This window comes from Lycorma delicatula, chromosome 1 (assembly GCF_047948215.1).
Source record: "Lycorma delicatula isolate Av1 chromosome 1, ASM4794821v1, whole genome shotgun sequence".
NCBI classification, from domain to species: Eukaryota; Metazoa; Arthropoda; class Insecta; order Hemiptera; family Fulgoridae; genus Lycorma; species Lycorma delicatula.
In genome coordinates this window covers 140,037,879-140,051,603 of record NC_134455.1, presented here as the reverse complement: position 1 = coordinate 140,051,603, position 13,725 = coordinate 140,037,879, and the positions used below count along the sequence as shown (strand labels likewise).

The window sequence follows — 13,725 nt, the reverse complement described above, 5'->3', positions numbered from 1 at the left end:
AGTTTTCTTTGTTTGAGTTGATATTTTTTGCAAGTATGAGGAGGCCCAGCTTTAATCAACAGGCATTTACGTCTTTATAGAGTTTTTATAAAGCCATTGTAAAGGGAACAGTGTTCACAAATCAGTTCATAAGTAGGTCACCCATGCTAAGGAAGTACTGGCTCTTTATATTTCTGCATCCTTGGCTTGGAGAATGTAGCAGGGTTTTCAGATCTACATCCCCAAAACTGGAATTGGAAGAAAGGGATCTAGGCTATGGAAAAGAAGTCAGTATTGCATGGATGATCTATTCTCCAGGGCAGTTTATGTCTTACCTATGGCCTTTTGGAGTGATTAAAAGGTTGTTAAATTCCTTACTTTTACCATAATTTAAAAAAAATTTTTTAAAGTTAATTTATATATATTTTTTTTGTTAATGTGTAGACGAAACTACAGCGAACATAATAGCATAGAATTTTACATAGCTTGTTAAAATGTTTGTCATCAACTATGAGCATTAGTTTGGTTTATATTTTATTGGTGTATGTAAATGCAGGTATTATTCTATGACCATTTCAAAATTGACTTCTGCCCTTCTGATTGGCTTTTGAAAATAAACTAATTGCAATAATAATGGCGTATGTAGTAGCTATCAACAGTATATGACCTTTTTGTTGATTTGAATTAAAATAGTTGCAACACCAAGAAAAATTTTTATTTTTTCATAATAATTTCTCTTATGTCTATTGAGTTGTATGCCACACCACCACCTTTTTGTGAATCTCATTTAAGAAGTCTGACACTGGAGTACCCACCAATGGTCATCCTATCAATGAGCTTCTCATTTCAAAGCATCGAGTGGCCAGGAAAATCATCATCTTGATGCAAAAGTATTTTCTTGGCATTAAATTTAGGCTGCAGGGAATATAAAAATCCCCCATATGTGCTGCCAAAGTAAAGCTTTTGTGGAGGGAGTCAATTTTCTGTCTGCCTCATTATTTGTTCTAGAATAACACAAAAATGCCTAAATTAAATAGCTCTTAACTATTGGGTCTAATGGCATTACTCATTATGGATGTTGGGCATTGATAAAGAAAACAAACAATATTATTGCAAATTTGTGCTGAATTTAGACATAAACATTTTAAAAAAAGAAAACAGTTTAAGAGCAAATGTATTGAAAGAAGTTATAAATAAATGTTATAAGTAAAAAAATTTACTAAACATAAGAAAGGTGATCATGTTTAAATGATTGAAATTTCTTACCAAGTATTATCTCAAATTTGAAAAGTGGAAGGGATTCCATCTGTTGTTAGTACAAGCATTGATATGGTGCTTGTAGCACATGAGTTATACCCATGCCATATTTCTATAAAAGTTTCACCATATTCCAGTAGGAGTTCGTTTAAGTAGCATGCTCACAATTAAGGGCAATAAAAGAAATTAAAACAGTTTGAAAAAGGGAATTTTGATACAGGCCTGATGGTATGAGGATTTAGTTGCTAGTCAAACCAAATGAGGGATTCATGCCAAGTACAAGATCTGTTAAAAAAAAAATCACACTTTGCTATATTCATTTCAAGGTCTTGCTTGGGACCTGTTGAGGTTCCTGTAAAGTTAAACTATTACATGAGAGGCATATATATATATATCTTGGTAGCGTCTTCCTGAGCACAAATCAACTATTTTGAAACCACTTTTAAGTTGTGTAAACCTGTTATAACAATGAGAATGGCTTAATCTAAACTATAAACTTGCATTTTCAACTTTTGTGTTTCTGTACTTGTTTTCCTAAGTCAAATAAAATTTTGTGTTAATACATTGCACCTACAGTGTTAATATCATGTAAAAAAAATATTCATTGTAAAAAATGGGAAATAATATAAAAACAGTGAATTACTTAAACAGTAAATACTTATACACAACAGCATATGAACTGGACAACATACGAAGCTGAAGCAACATATGAACATATGATATGATGTGTAAAGTTATGCTTTACACAATGGTTCTAACCGAAAGTTGATAATATTTCCTGTAGTCAGATAATTCAGCAAGTTTGGTTTTTTTATAACAGACCTTGTAGAATGGGATTGAGCCAGGTACACAGTAAGGGCCACCATTGAATTAAAATATTAATATGGGGAGAGAGTAGAATGCTTTACTGTTAATGAAAAGGAAAGTTTCTGAATTGTTGAAAAGTAAAACAAGTGGCATTATTCAGAAATAATAATTTTTGTTTATTCAAGCAGCTAAAACGTGGTTTTGCAGCACCTTGATGAACTTCATAACTAAGTCGCTTTGTATAATTCACTGACATGGTTAATATTATACTTGCATGGCTTTGTAAATGCTCACATAATTTGGTTACTTGCGTGGATTTACTAGTAGCATAGGCAATACACGTTCACAATTAGAGATCCTACTAACCAAATTTAGCCAGAAAACATAAATAATCCTCTGATGGATTTTATAAAAAAATTCAGATGTTTACCTGTTGGGGAATCATTATAATATTTAAAATATTTACAAATTAATCAAAATAGGAAGGACAATGTGGCTAGGTTTTTTCTTCTTCTGTTCTATAGGCACAACTTACCTTTAGAAAGGCAGTATTTAGGATTGTTTACTTTGTCAGAGGAGTGAGATAATGTATTTTAATCTGAGATCATTTGCTTGTTTCTGTGGTAAATTCTAAGGGAAAGCCGATCAAGAGACTGACACAGTTAACATTAGCATTCATAATTTCATGTTTCTCAAACATACATAGTACTTTATCTGCTATAATATTTTAAGTAACATTCAAGATCTTATTCAAATAGGATTATATGTAATCCTGTTATAACCTATAAATCGTATTATATAATTATACCATTTAAAAAGGCTTGGTTAAGCAGACCATCAAGATGCTGCAAAGCACATGTTTTAGCTGTTTTGGGTAAATACAAAAATATTTCTGAATAATGCCACTTGTTTTACTTCTCAACAATTCATAAACCTTTCTTTTTCATTAGCAGCATAGCATTCTACTCTCTCCCCACATTACTTAAAGCTTTTTCTACATTGAACATTTTAAATAAATGGTGGTCCTTACTGCCTGTCTGGTTCAATCCCATTCTACAAGGTCTGTTTCAAAAATAATCAAACTTTTTAATTTGTGTGTGGCTACAGGAAATTTTATCAACTTTTCATTGGAACCTCTCTGTAAAGCATAACTTTACATGTGATATCCTATTTGAATAGGATTATATATAATCCTATTATATAGAATTAAAATTTTGTATTTGAATGAATAAATAACATTCTATTTGAAAATGAAAATCTAAATTTAAGGGACATTATGTTGGCAGTCCAACAGCCAAGCTCTCCAAACAAGCATGGATGATAAAATAACTAAGAAAGGGCCTGGTTATTATCAATCTCTAGGTTAAATTACCAGTGTTCAAGATGAGGCCTGAATTTGTCAGTACCAAATATCATAGCCAAGTTCATAAGTGAAGTGTTTTTTTTAGGCTTCAAATACATGACGTATAAGCTATAAATTGCCAGATGTTATCAACTACTTATAAAAATACCAATTTTAAGAGCATAAGAGCTTACATCAGTTTGTAAAATAAAGGTTTGGTGAAATAAGGAAGATAAGAATAGAAGGCTGAGAGTAAACAGTATTAAGCTTGTGAAAGCCTTTTCTTGATTAGAAACCAACCGAAATTTAACACCTTTACAAATTTGAATTCAGTGAAACAGCAACTTTACTAAATTAGAAATGAAATCACAAAGATAATTAATCAAGTAAAAATAAGGAATACACTTGGCATCCCCAGGAATTGGTAATTATGTATCTCCAAGGTACATTCCAGATCATTATGTAACCACATTCCTAAGCAGAAAGTATATGAGAAAAGATCAATTTCAGTGTGAGCTACTTTTATCTTCATGGAATTACCAGTAAGTTTTGCTTTAATAAATAATAGACTTAAATCTTTCTTATGAGTCATATTTTTCCCCCAGTTAGGAGAAAAATTAACAGATCATCCAGTTTATTATAAATAAAATTAGACTTTATAAAAAAAGAAAGGATTATCAAATACAAAAAAATGGATTATATTAATAATAAAATTTTGGTAAGTTGTATAAAGTGGACTGTATATTGAAAAAACTCAGATTTCTGAATTATAGTAAAGGTTAAGTAAGGTTGTAGTTAAGTTAAGTTGTATTGTAATAAGAGATATCTTGCCATCAATTGATTTTTAGCTTGATTCTGTTTCTGTTGCCCAAAGCACATGTATTTATTCCAAGATTACAGTCCAAGTCAACAATTATTTATCCTTTGTCAATGTGATCGAGAATTTCTAATTTAAAACTTAGCCAGTAAAGATATATATTTTTATTTACAACTGATAATTGTCAGTAAGCCTGCACTGATCTAAAATTTAGGTTTAAAAACAGAACAGTATTTTATCAAATTGAAAATTAAAACTAAAAAATCCTTCATGTAATTCTGGATAATAAAGTATCATACAGTAAATTCCAGATTTATTACTCAAGTATATGAAATTATTTTATGACTATTGTAATGTGGTTCAATGTATTACTTAAAAGTTTAAAAAATTTATTTGCAAAACCTGTTGTACTTATAAAAATGTGAACAACAATAAATTAATTTTTTTTTAAATTTTTATATTTTGTTCATAAATTCACTATAAAATAAAAAAAATAACATCACTACTGCATGTACATGTTAGTAGAACCACACTAACAAAAGAATATTTTTATCTACAGTTTACAATTTATTGCACAAATTTTTGTTACTGCGTTTGTTATTGATTTCATGTTGAATGAGTATTGCCAAAAGTTTAGAAGCACAAGAATGTAAGTTTGATATGTATATGTTTGATCTCTTATTGCTCTCTTTCTGCTAATGTATATATTATTTTTTAATTTAGAAAATAATGTGATAATATATTTTGCTTTTTCATTAATTACACAGTTTACATAAATGTGCTGTTAATATACATTATTTTAACTTAAGAATTCCAAATGTGGTTAGATTAATAGAAACTCAATTTATCAAAATGGAATTAAAATTACTCTACTAAATTAATAAATAAAATTCATTGTTAACAATCATTTTTTGCTTCATCTTTCCAAAAAGTATAATTAATATCTAATCAGAAATTATGTCTATGTAGTTAGGTACAAAAATATTTTTTATAGATAGTTTTGTGTGTCATTAAAAAAATACAGTGGTGAATTATTCTGAATTACTTTGTTTCGAGTTTAATTTTAACTTGATGTAATAAACAAATATATTATAAATTTTTAATGAGAATTGTGATATTATTTATTGATGATAAATACAACAGCATGCAGGAAAATTACACCCAATAAATTTATAAATAAATTATTGGAAAATAATTTTCTAATGATTTCTTAACTTAAATAATATACAAGAAGTAGTTTATTAAACAAAGTGATTGGCATTTTATTCATACTTTACTTGAATTTCAGAGTGCTGCACCATGCAATGCTGCAAACCATCAGGTTGTGAGAAATGTAGTTTTAAAATCTTTCCTGCATCCATTTGTAAATTGATTGGCCTGTAAAGCTTGTTTGGTCTAATTTCAGATTTTATTTTCAAATTGCCTTTCTTTATGAATTGCCTTAATTAAATTATTCTCTCACAAAATTGTTTGAAATTTCAAGAATTTGCTTTCTAAGTGAAAATAAAAAATAAACGTAAGATGTTTTGTACTTATTATATTCTGTTTTGTTTCCTTGTTAAGATGATGATTTGGCAATCTTAATATTGGTGTAACATATTGTGTTTATTATCTAATTAAATTGTTTTTCTGAAAGATTCTTTGTAGTTTTAGAAATAAGAATAAGTGTTGTTTATAAGTTATCAGAATTCAACCTTATGATATTGATAAATATTTTTCATGTAATTATTTTGTTTTACAGATATCTATTAATTACTGTTGGGCTAGTTTATATTAAAACAAATTCTTGTCTAAAACGAGATTTACTGAAAGATTTGGTTGAAATGTGTAGAGGTGTACAGCATCCTCTTCGGGGTCTCTTTCTTCGCAATTATTTATTACAGTGTACCCGTAATGTTCTACCTGATGTTCCAGATGGTTCTGGTGATGATTCTGAAGGAACAGTAAGTTTTAACATTACTATATTTCTTTCATTTAATTATTTCATAACTACATAAATTACAATTACAATATTATGATGAATAAAAATGTTATTAAAAGTTACACTGAAATGTGATGAGTTAAAATATAAAAATATCTTTTATTTATTGTATTAAAACTTTATTGTTCTACTTATTTCTATTTGAGCTAAAATTTTCCTAAAATTCATAATCATAATTATATTCTCTTTCCTCTTTTCCATACAGTTGTTTGATGGGGCTGCTTTATATTTACGTCTACTTTTCATTTGTTCTAGAACTTTTTTTTTCATTTGAACTAGAAAATTTTGTTGAACTTTACTATCTTTCTTAAACTACCTTAACATACTCTATCCACCTTGTTCAAATTTAGTGTCCATACATATGCCTAATCTTGTCATTATTTGTAAAAACATTTACAAACTTTTTATCTGCTAACTGTCTTTTACCTTCTGAAGGAGAATTAGCTAATACAATTATTAAATTTACAATATCTTAAGGTTTCTTCTTTTGCATGTGTGTGTGTGTGTGTGTGTGTGTGTGTGTGTGTGTGTGTATGTACACATATACACACACACACCCATGCACGTGCATCTGTTAAGAGTATAACCCATCTGATTGTTTGATTTAAAAAATGAACCCCCATTATATGTTATATAATATTAAAATGCTTTTAATCCCCATATAAGTAATGAAGGAATTTCATAATGAAAAATATTTACCATTACTAAAAAAGATTTGTCAAAAAAAAACTAACCTGAAGCCCTATAATATTATTTAATTTGAAGTTACAAGTCGACAAAGTGAAGTTCATATTTGAAAAGTTTATGAACTACTGCTATCACATTCCAGTGATACTAGTAAAGTGAGTGCAACTTCTGCTGTTAAATTAGATTGCTGTTTTAAACATTGTCTGTGTGTATGGCCATAGATGCATTTCATGTTAGTGTTACATAACTTTATATTATCTATTAGGCTTTATTTATATTAATTTCAGTGTTTAATAATAAAACATCAGTTTTTCTTCTGCTTAATTATGACTATATTTGTATAAATAATGAATTTTATCTTTTGCCCTGTTTTTTTTTTTCTTTGTAGCAAGAGCAATTGTTTTCTTAGTCAGTGTACTTAAAAACACAAACACGTAGAAAAAAGTATAACTAGTAAATAAGTATAAATTTCTTACATCAATTGTTTTGGTTTAAGTAATGATATTATGATGAACAGAGACATTTGAGTTATAGAATTATGGGTTAAAAGTTTACAGTATGTAAAATAAACATTTATGAATTTTAAAATCTTTGTTTTTACTAAAAACATTCGTATCAAATTCATCAGTCTTATTTGTGAATTTTCTAACAGAATTTGACCAAATATCTTAGGTTATAGATTTCAGTGATGTATTATACATAAAACAGTAAAAATGTTAATAAAATATAAGAATAAGTTATTAAAACATGACTGGACAAATTAAAATATATATTTTCTGTTGTATTTACAACAAAATTAAAAATTGAAACAAAAAAAAACATTAACGTAATAAAAGAACATAATACTCATGAAAGCTAAGCATAATTGTGCTACAAATAGAAAAAAAATGATAACAAATGTTGTATTATTTATTGACATAGTCTTATTCATAATCACCCTATGGGGAGTTTTAGTCTTTAAAACTTTGTTTTAACAAAGCAGTACTCTGCAGTACTCTGAATGTATGGCAGTCCCAAATAATAATCTTTCATTGGTTGTTGGTCCACATGAAAAAACCAACAAATCTAGGAGTTTAAAGAGACTTCGATCGACCTTGTCAGACGAAGATCTGGCTAATAATAAAGAAACTAGTAACATTATCAAGGGGTTTAAATTCTCCTGAATCAAGTTCTTGGTGCTGAGGTAAAAAGAGAAAGGTAAATTCTGTGCTAAGGTTTCTCTCTTCGTGATTAATAAGAGTATCATCACAGCTTGTTCTCCAAAATCTGTCAAAAAAAAAACTTAGGAGTGGCACCCTCCTGATTAAAATTTATAATGAAGAGCAATGTAGAACACTCATAGCCCTTAAGTGTTTAGGGAAAGATGGAGTGATGGTGGTACGCTCAATTTCAGCAGGGGAATGATCTTTTGCTGTGACTTGGCTAACGTTGAGTTGCCTGAAACTACAGAAGCGTTGTCATCGTAGTCAGTCAAGTCTGTGCAGTGGATTATAAGAAAGGAGAATAGTGTTGATGTACCAACATCTTTGCTTGTTCCAATTTTTTCTACTACAGTTCCTGATCGAATAAAGGTTGATTCCCTTTCTTTTTGTGTGCAATCATATATACGAAACCCAAGATGGTGCTTTCAGTGTCAGAGTTTTGGTCACAAGAAAGATGGTTACATGAAGGAACAAGTTTGTATGTGTTGCGGCTATACAGGACATGATGACAGCATGTGAACTGAAATGGAAAATGTATTAATTATAAAGGCCCACATTCAGCAAGGTTGCGAGAATGCCACTTTTATAAGGAAAAAAGGGTATATTAAAGATCAGTACCGAGCAGAAAGTGTCCTTTCCTGTGGCTCATTGGGAATACAGAAAATCCCTCAACATTAGGAATCCTGTAGAGCCTGGTTGTTAATTTTGTCCAGGCTCTCTATAAAAATATACAAAAAGAGAATGAATGTCCATCATGCAAAGAACCAACTAAAATGGTAGAATCCAAGTTAATTCTCTCACAACTGCTATTACAGCATTGCATACAGGCAATAAAGTAACATGTGCTAGAAAAACCAATGGTGGTTTATCTAAATGCACTTCACAGTCATTGCACCATCATATAAAGTTCCTGCTGCACTAATTACCCTGCTAACAATCAAGATCCCTGTGAAAGGGATCTATTAAAATGTCATCGCCTGGTATGGTATGTCCGTCCTCCTATAATTCCAAGGCCCCTCCACCATCTTGAAATTTCTGAGGATATGATGGTGGATGGAGTGCCCAAAAAAGCAAAGCACTTCTGAAGGCCATAAAAAACAAACAAGAAAAACTGGATAATATTTGATAAGTAATGTGCATGCAGAATTTTTATATATAACAGGAAAAAATATTTCCTATGGCTACAAATATTATTCAGTGGAATGTTTGTAGTCTCCATTCTCGTTGTGAGGATATTGAAATCCTACTAAAGGAAGAAGCCAGCCTCCATGGCGTGAGTGGTAGCATCTCGGCCTTTCATCCGGAGGTCCCAGGTTCAAATCCCGGTCAGGTCTGGCATTTTCACATACACTAAACATCATTCATTCATCTCATCCTCTGAAGCAATACCTAACGGTGGACCTGGTGGTTAAACAAGCAAAAAGTACTAAAGGAAGAAAACTTTTAATATTGTGTCTGCAGTAGACTCAACTCCATCAACAGGATGATGTATCCTTTTGCAGTAACATCTATGAAAGATGCGACCATCAGACGGAGGACATAGGATGTGAAGGTGAGACTGTTTTCATGAAAGAATTTATATTAGTCACGTGTATTCCACTAGTGACAATATCACTGCAGTCTCAGTGAAGATATTGGCATCATTTAAAATGAATACCTGCAACTTATATAATCCACCAAATTCCAATATCAGTGAGGATGATCTGTCCAGTCTGTTTTCACTGATTCCTTTACCCTGCCTAATAATTGGTGATTTCAGTGCCGATCACTATTCATGGGCTCATCATCATGTTATTCCTGAGGTGCTATAGTTGATAGACCGAGACAGAACCTAAATCTCTGCTTATTGAGTGATGATATATGTTTGTATCATCTTCATCAGGTACATTTTCATGCATCGGTCCGTCCTTGTGTTCAACAACCCTTCTCATGTCTTACCCGGCACATTTCCAAAAACTTCTTTGGAACTGATCACAGACGGGTTGTTATCTCAGTTGGTAATAGTGATTTGCCTCAGAGTTGGCCACACAGATGGATGGTTTGTAAAGACAAGAGTGATATTGGTTTGCTTGGCATTTTCCTGCTACCACCCCATTCGGTCCCCCTAAAGCATAAGACCAAATGTCTGTGCCAAAAATGGTAACTGAGCCTAGAACAGCTTAGCAACCAGTATCCTAACATAGCTCCTAGAGCTTACCTAACAGCATGAGCGAACTAAGCGCAGTATCATACACCACCGGCATATGTGTCCCAACCACTCACTTGTCATATATTTGCTAAATGGGTAGGTGCACCCTTTCAACTACTAAAAGTATATATATATATGACATCCATAATAAAATTTATTTTGTTTAGGTAGCAATTTGCTGCCATGCCTAGATCACTGAATGCCAGCAAGTATCTGTCCACCATTTTATAGTGCTGGAAGCCATAATAATTGGCTGGAGGTCTGCTATACTCAGGATTAGCTTCCCACGGCAATGCAGTAAGAGTCTTTCCATGAAGTAAACTACAGATGCCAGTTGAACAAAGTAACTGCATCTAGGAACTTTCATGAGATCCGACAATGTGGCTTTCACCACATTGACTCAAGGGGAAAATTGGCCACTCACAAGTGGCCAATTTTCCCCTTTATCTATAAGTTCGAGGCCGACTCCCAATAGCAGGGCAGTCAAACATTGGTTGTTCATTTGACTGGACCTCACCACAGACGCACAACTCATCATCTGCTAGGTGGAACCAAAACAGCTATTGGTTCAAGTTAGCATGGTTGGTGAGCACCTGGACACCGTTACCCTTATAAACAATCTCGAGGCATACCATCGCCCCAGATCCTGTATAAACTTATACATGGATCTTCTTCCTTTAGTCATGATATCCCATTCCAGCTTCCATCACGAGGCTCTGCAACCTCTTCTGCAGGTGGAAGATTGGCAACTGAACGAAATTTAGATCTGGTGCATTGTGATCACAATTGCTCTCCAGTACTGGCCTGGCTCGAAACTGCATCCCAAATATGTCGGCTTCACAGCCTCTTTGCAATCTCCACATGGCTGCCCATGTGAGATTGAGATACAGTGCTCCATTCCATTCCAACCTATGCACCCAAACGGACGCCGTGTAAGAGATCATGCTTTTAAAGACACCTCGGTATACCATGTACATTTGATGGCGCAACAACCCATAGTCTTTCCGAGCAATCCACCTAAGTTTGTGCATCACTGAGATGGCGTCCGTCACTACTTGCCTAACGTGGTTGCTAAATAGCATCTTTTCATCAAACAAAGCATCTTGGTACTTATGAACTCTAACTCAGCTGAGTACACAGTTTTTATATTTAATTTGGGGGTTATGACTATACGATAATTTGCCTGCACCCTTGAGAAGCATAAACTTCATCTTGGGCACAGAAATCTTTAAATTTTGACTGTCCATCCAGTCCTCTGCGGTTTACAAGGCTGTCTGCACCCAGTCTTCTAGCTTTGGTTGTGAATTACTGAGCACTAGAAAGAGATAGTCATTGGCGAAAGCCTGGGCCGTGACCTTTTCTGGAAATGTCAATCCCAGAAATTCATAGAATACCACATTCCACAGCAGGAGACTGAGAAAAGAACCCTGTGGGCTTCCCCTGCTAACGGATGGTTTTCCACAACTAGGTGCATATCCTTAAACAGAGCCATACGGTTAGACAAGTACCATGGCCTGCAGGGCTACAGGAACATTGCAGTCCAACTCATAGAGGACAGAACTCCAACACAAGGAAGGAAATGCAGGTCTATGTCTATAAAAATTACCAAAACATATTTACAGTCTGCGCTTTACACTTCGGCAAGAGCATTTACGATGCAATCCTTGGTGCCAACCCCTTTTGTGAAGCTAAACTGGCCTCAATTTAGAAAACAGTTCACCTCAGTGCTTTCCCAGAGCCGTTCCACAACCAGCCTTTCAAGCAACTTAATGATTACTGGCAAGAGGCTGATTGGCCGTAACTGCTGACCTCACTTAGATCCTTACCAGGTTTTAAGAGCACCCTCACTAAAGCCAGTTACCAACAAGTTGGGAAGCAGCCCCAGCTTAGACAAGAGTGGTAGCATGATGCACCAACTTGTCAAGTTTTCATACTTGATAGTGCAAGTAAATCTCTCTAAATATCTCTTTAATACTAGGAAAGCCAAGGCAGTCTGCTGTTCCGTGGTGGACTGAAAACTGCAGGAATGCACTAAGGGATCGGTGCAGGGCTTTACATAATTTAAATTGAATTGCTCTGCGCCTTCTGCAATCCAAGGGCTGTTTGCCACTGAGTGTTTCTGTGTGCTCAACTGAAATCATGGATGAATTATGTCAATACCATTTTTCAGACAACTCCATTATTCGTTGTGTGGAGAAAAGTTTGGGTTGTGTATAGATCTGGACATTCACCACTGCTGATTGAACTGGAAAACTACAGCATCCTCATCACTGCATCAATTGATATGTCAAACATGTTAAAACACTTGTTTAGGTCAGTTTCACTTCCATCATATTGTCCTGAGTTTATGAGGCATAGTTGCAGGTAGAAAATATCCCATTTGTGATTGGAGAGTCACAAAATGAATTAAACATGCCTTTCTCTTTTGATGAACTAAGGTATGCCTTGAACACGTGACACTTCCCCCAGAAATGATAATAGGTTCACAATGTTATCACACCTCCCAGATACTGTATGACTGTATATCTGTAATAGAATATTTTCTGATCAGATCTTTCCAGATTCTTGGTCAGAAGTATATTGGTGATTCCTTACTGAAATCAGATAATCCTTAGGTAAATCATGCCTCTTAAATTACCATCCTATCTCCTTAACCAGTACCCTGTGTAAGGTGATAGAATGAATATAGTACACTCTGTTATGAGATTTTCCAACTGTTACTTTCAGTTCATTTGAAACTACATTGATGGTTTCAAATGAGACAGCTTCTAAACAAGTTTAAGTATAATCCTCCCCCATCAGTATTCCTTTTACAATACAGTACTTTACAGCCAAGTTTCAATACAGTACTTAAACTGCTTCTTAAATTTTTAGAACATTGAAAAATTATATTATTTAGAAAATTAAACAAATCATTAGAATAACTACTTTTTCATGCCAATGCTCTGGCAAATCTGTGCTATTTTTTTTACAAAACCAACTGTATATATGTAGAACAGATATAAGCCTTTCTTCAGGATGTTTAAGAAAAAATATATGTTTTTTCAGAAATATATCTTGTTTCAGAAAAATTATATTTGGCGACAGTTATCCAATATTTGAGCGATGCTTTCTTAAAAAGAAGAATAACTACTGCTGCCTTCATTTACATTAATGCTAATAACAAATAAAAACTGAAATCAGAAAAGATCTGACTGAAGTTCATAATAAAGCAGTGCTGTGGCCTTCAGGCTTTATTTTACTCTGCTATAAAATATTTCATATACTATAAATGCAACAAAAAAATAATTTGAGAGCTCACAGCTCTTCAAAACAAAAATTTACTGCGTTGTGATTAATTTATAAAGAATATTTTATATCATTTCTAATTAATACAATCTGTCTTGCTAAACTTTTGGAAGAAGGATCAAACAATCAGTAGTCATAGATACAGTTAACATACACTGGATGGCTGCATGTGTGTGT

General features: G+C 32.9%; 1 protein-coding gene across 3 annotated transcripts in view; it reads left to right on the top strand.

The window, feature by feature from the left end:
- The window catches only part of Vps35 (Vacuolar protein sorting 35), a 67,269-nt gene that overhangs the window by 17,702 nt on the left and 35,842 nt on the right, over nucleotides 1-13,725 (top strand). For all 3 annotated transcript variants that reach the window (XM_075362564.1, XM_075362555.1, XM_075362546.1), the window contains one exon: nucleotides 5,944-6,145. In XM_075362564.1, coding sequence (XP_075218679.1) covers nucleotides 5,944-6,145 — 202 coding nt within the window. The remainder of the gene's footprint in view (nucleotides 1-5,943; nucleotides 6,146-13,725) is intronic.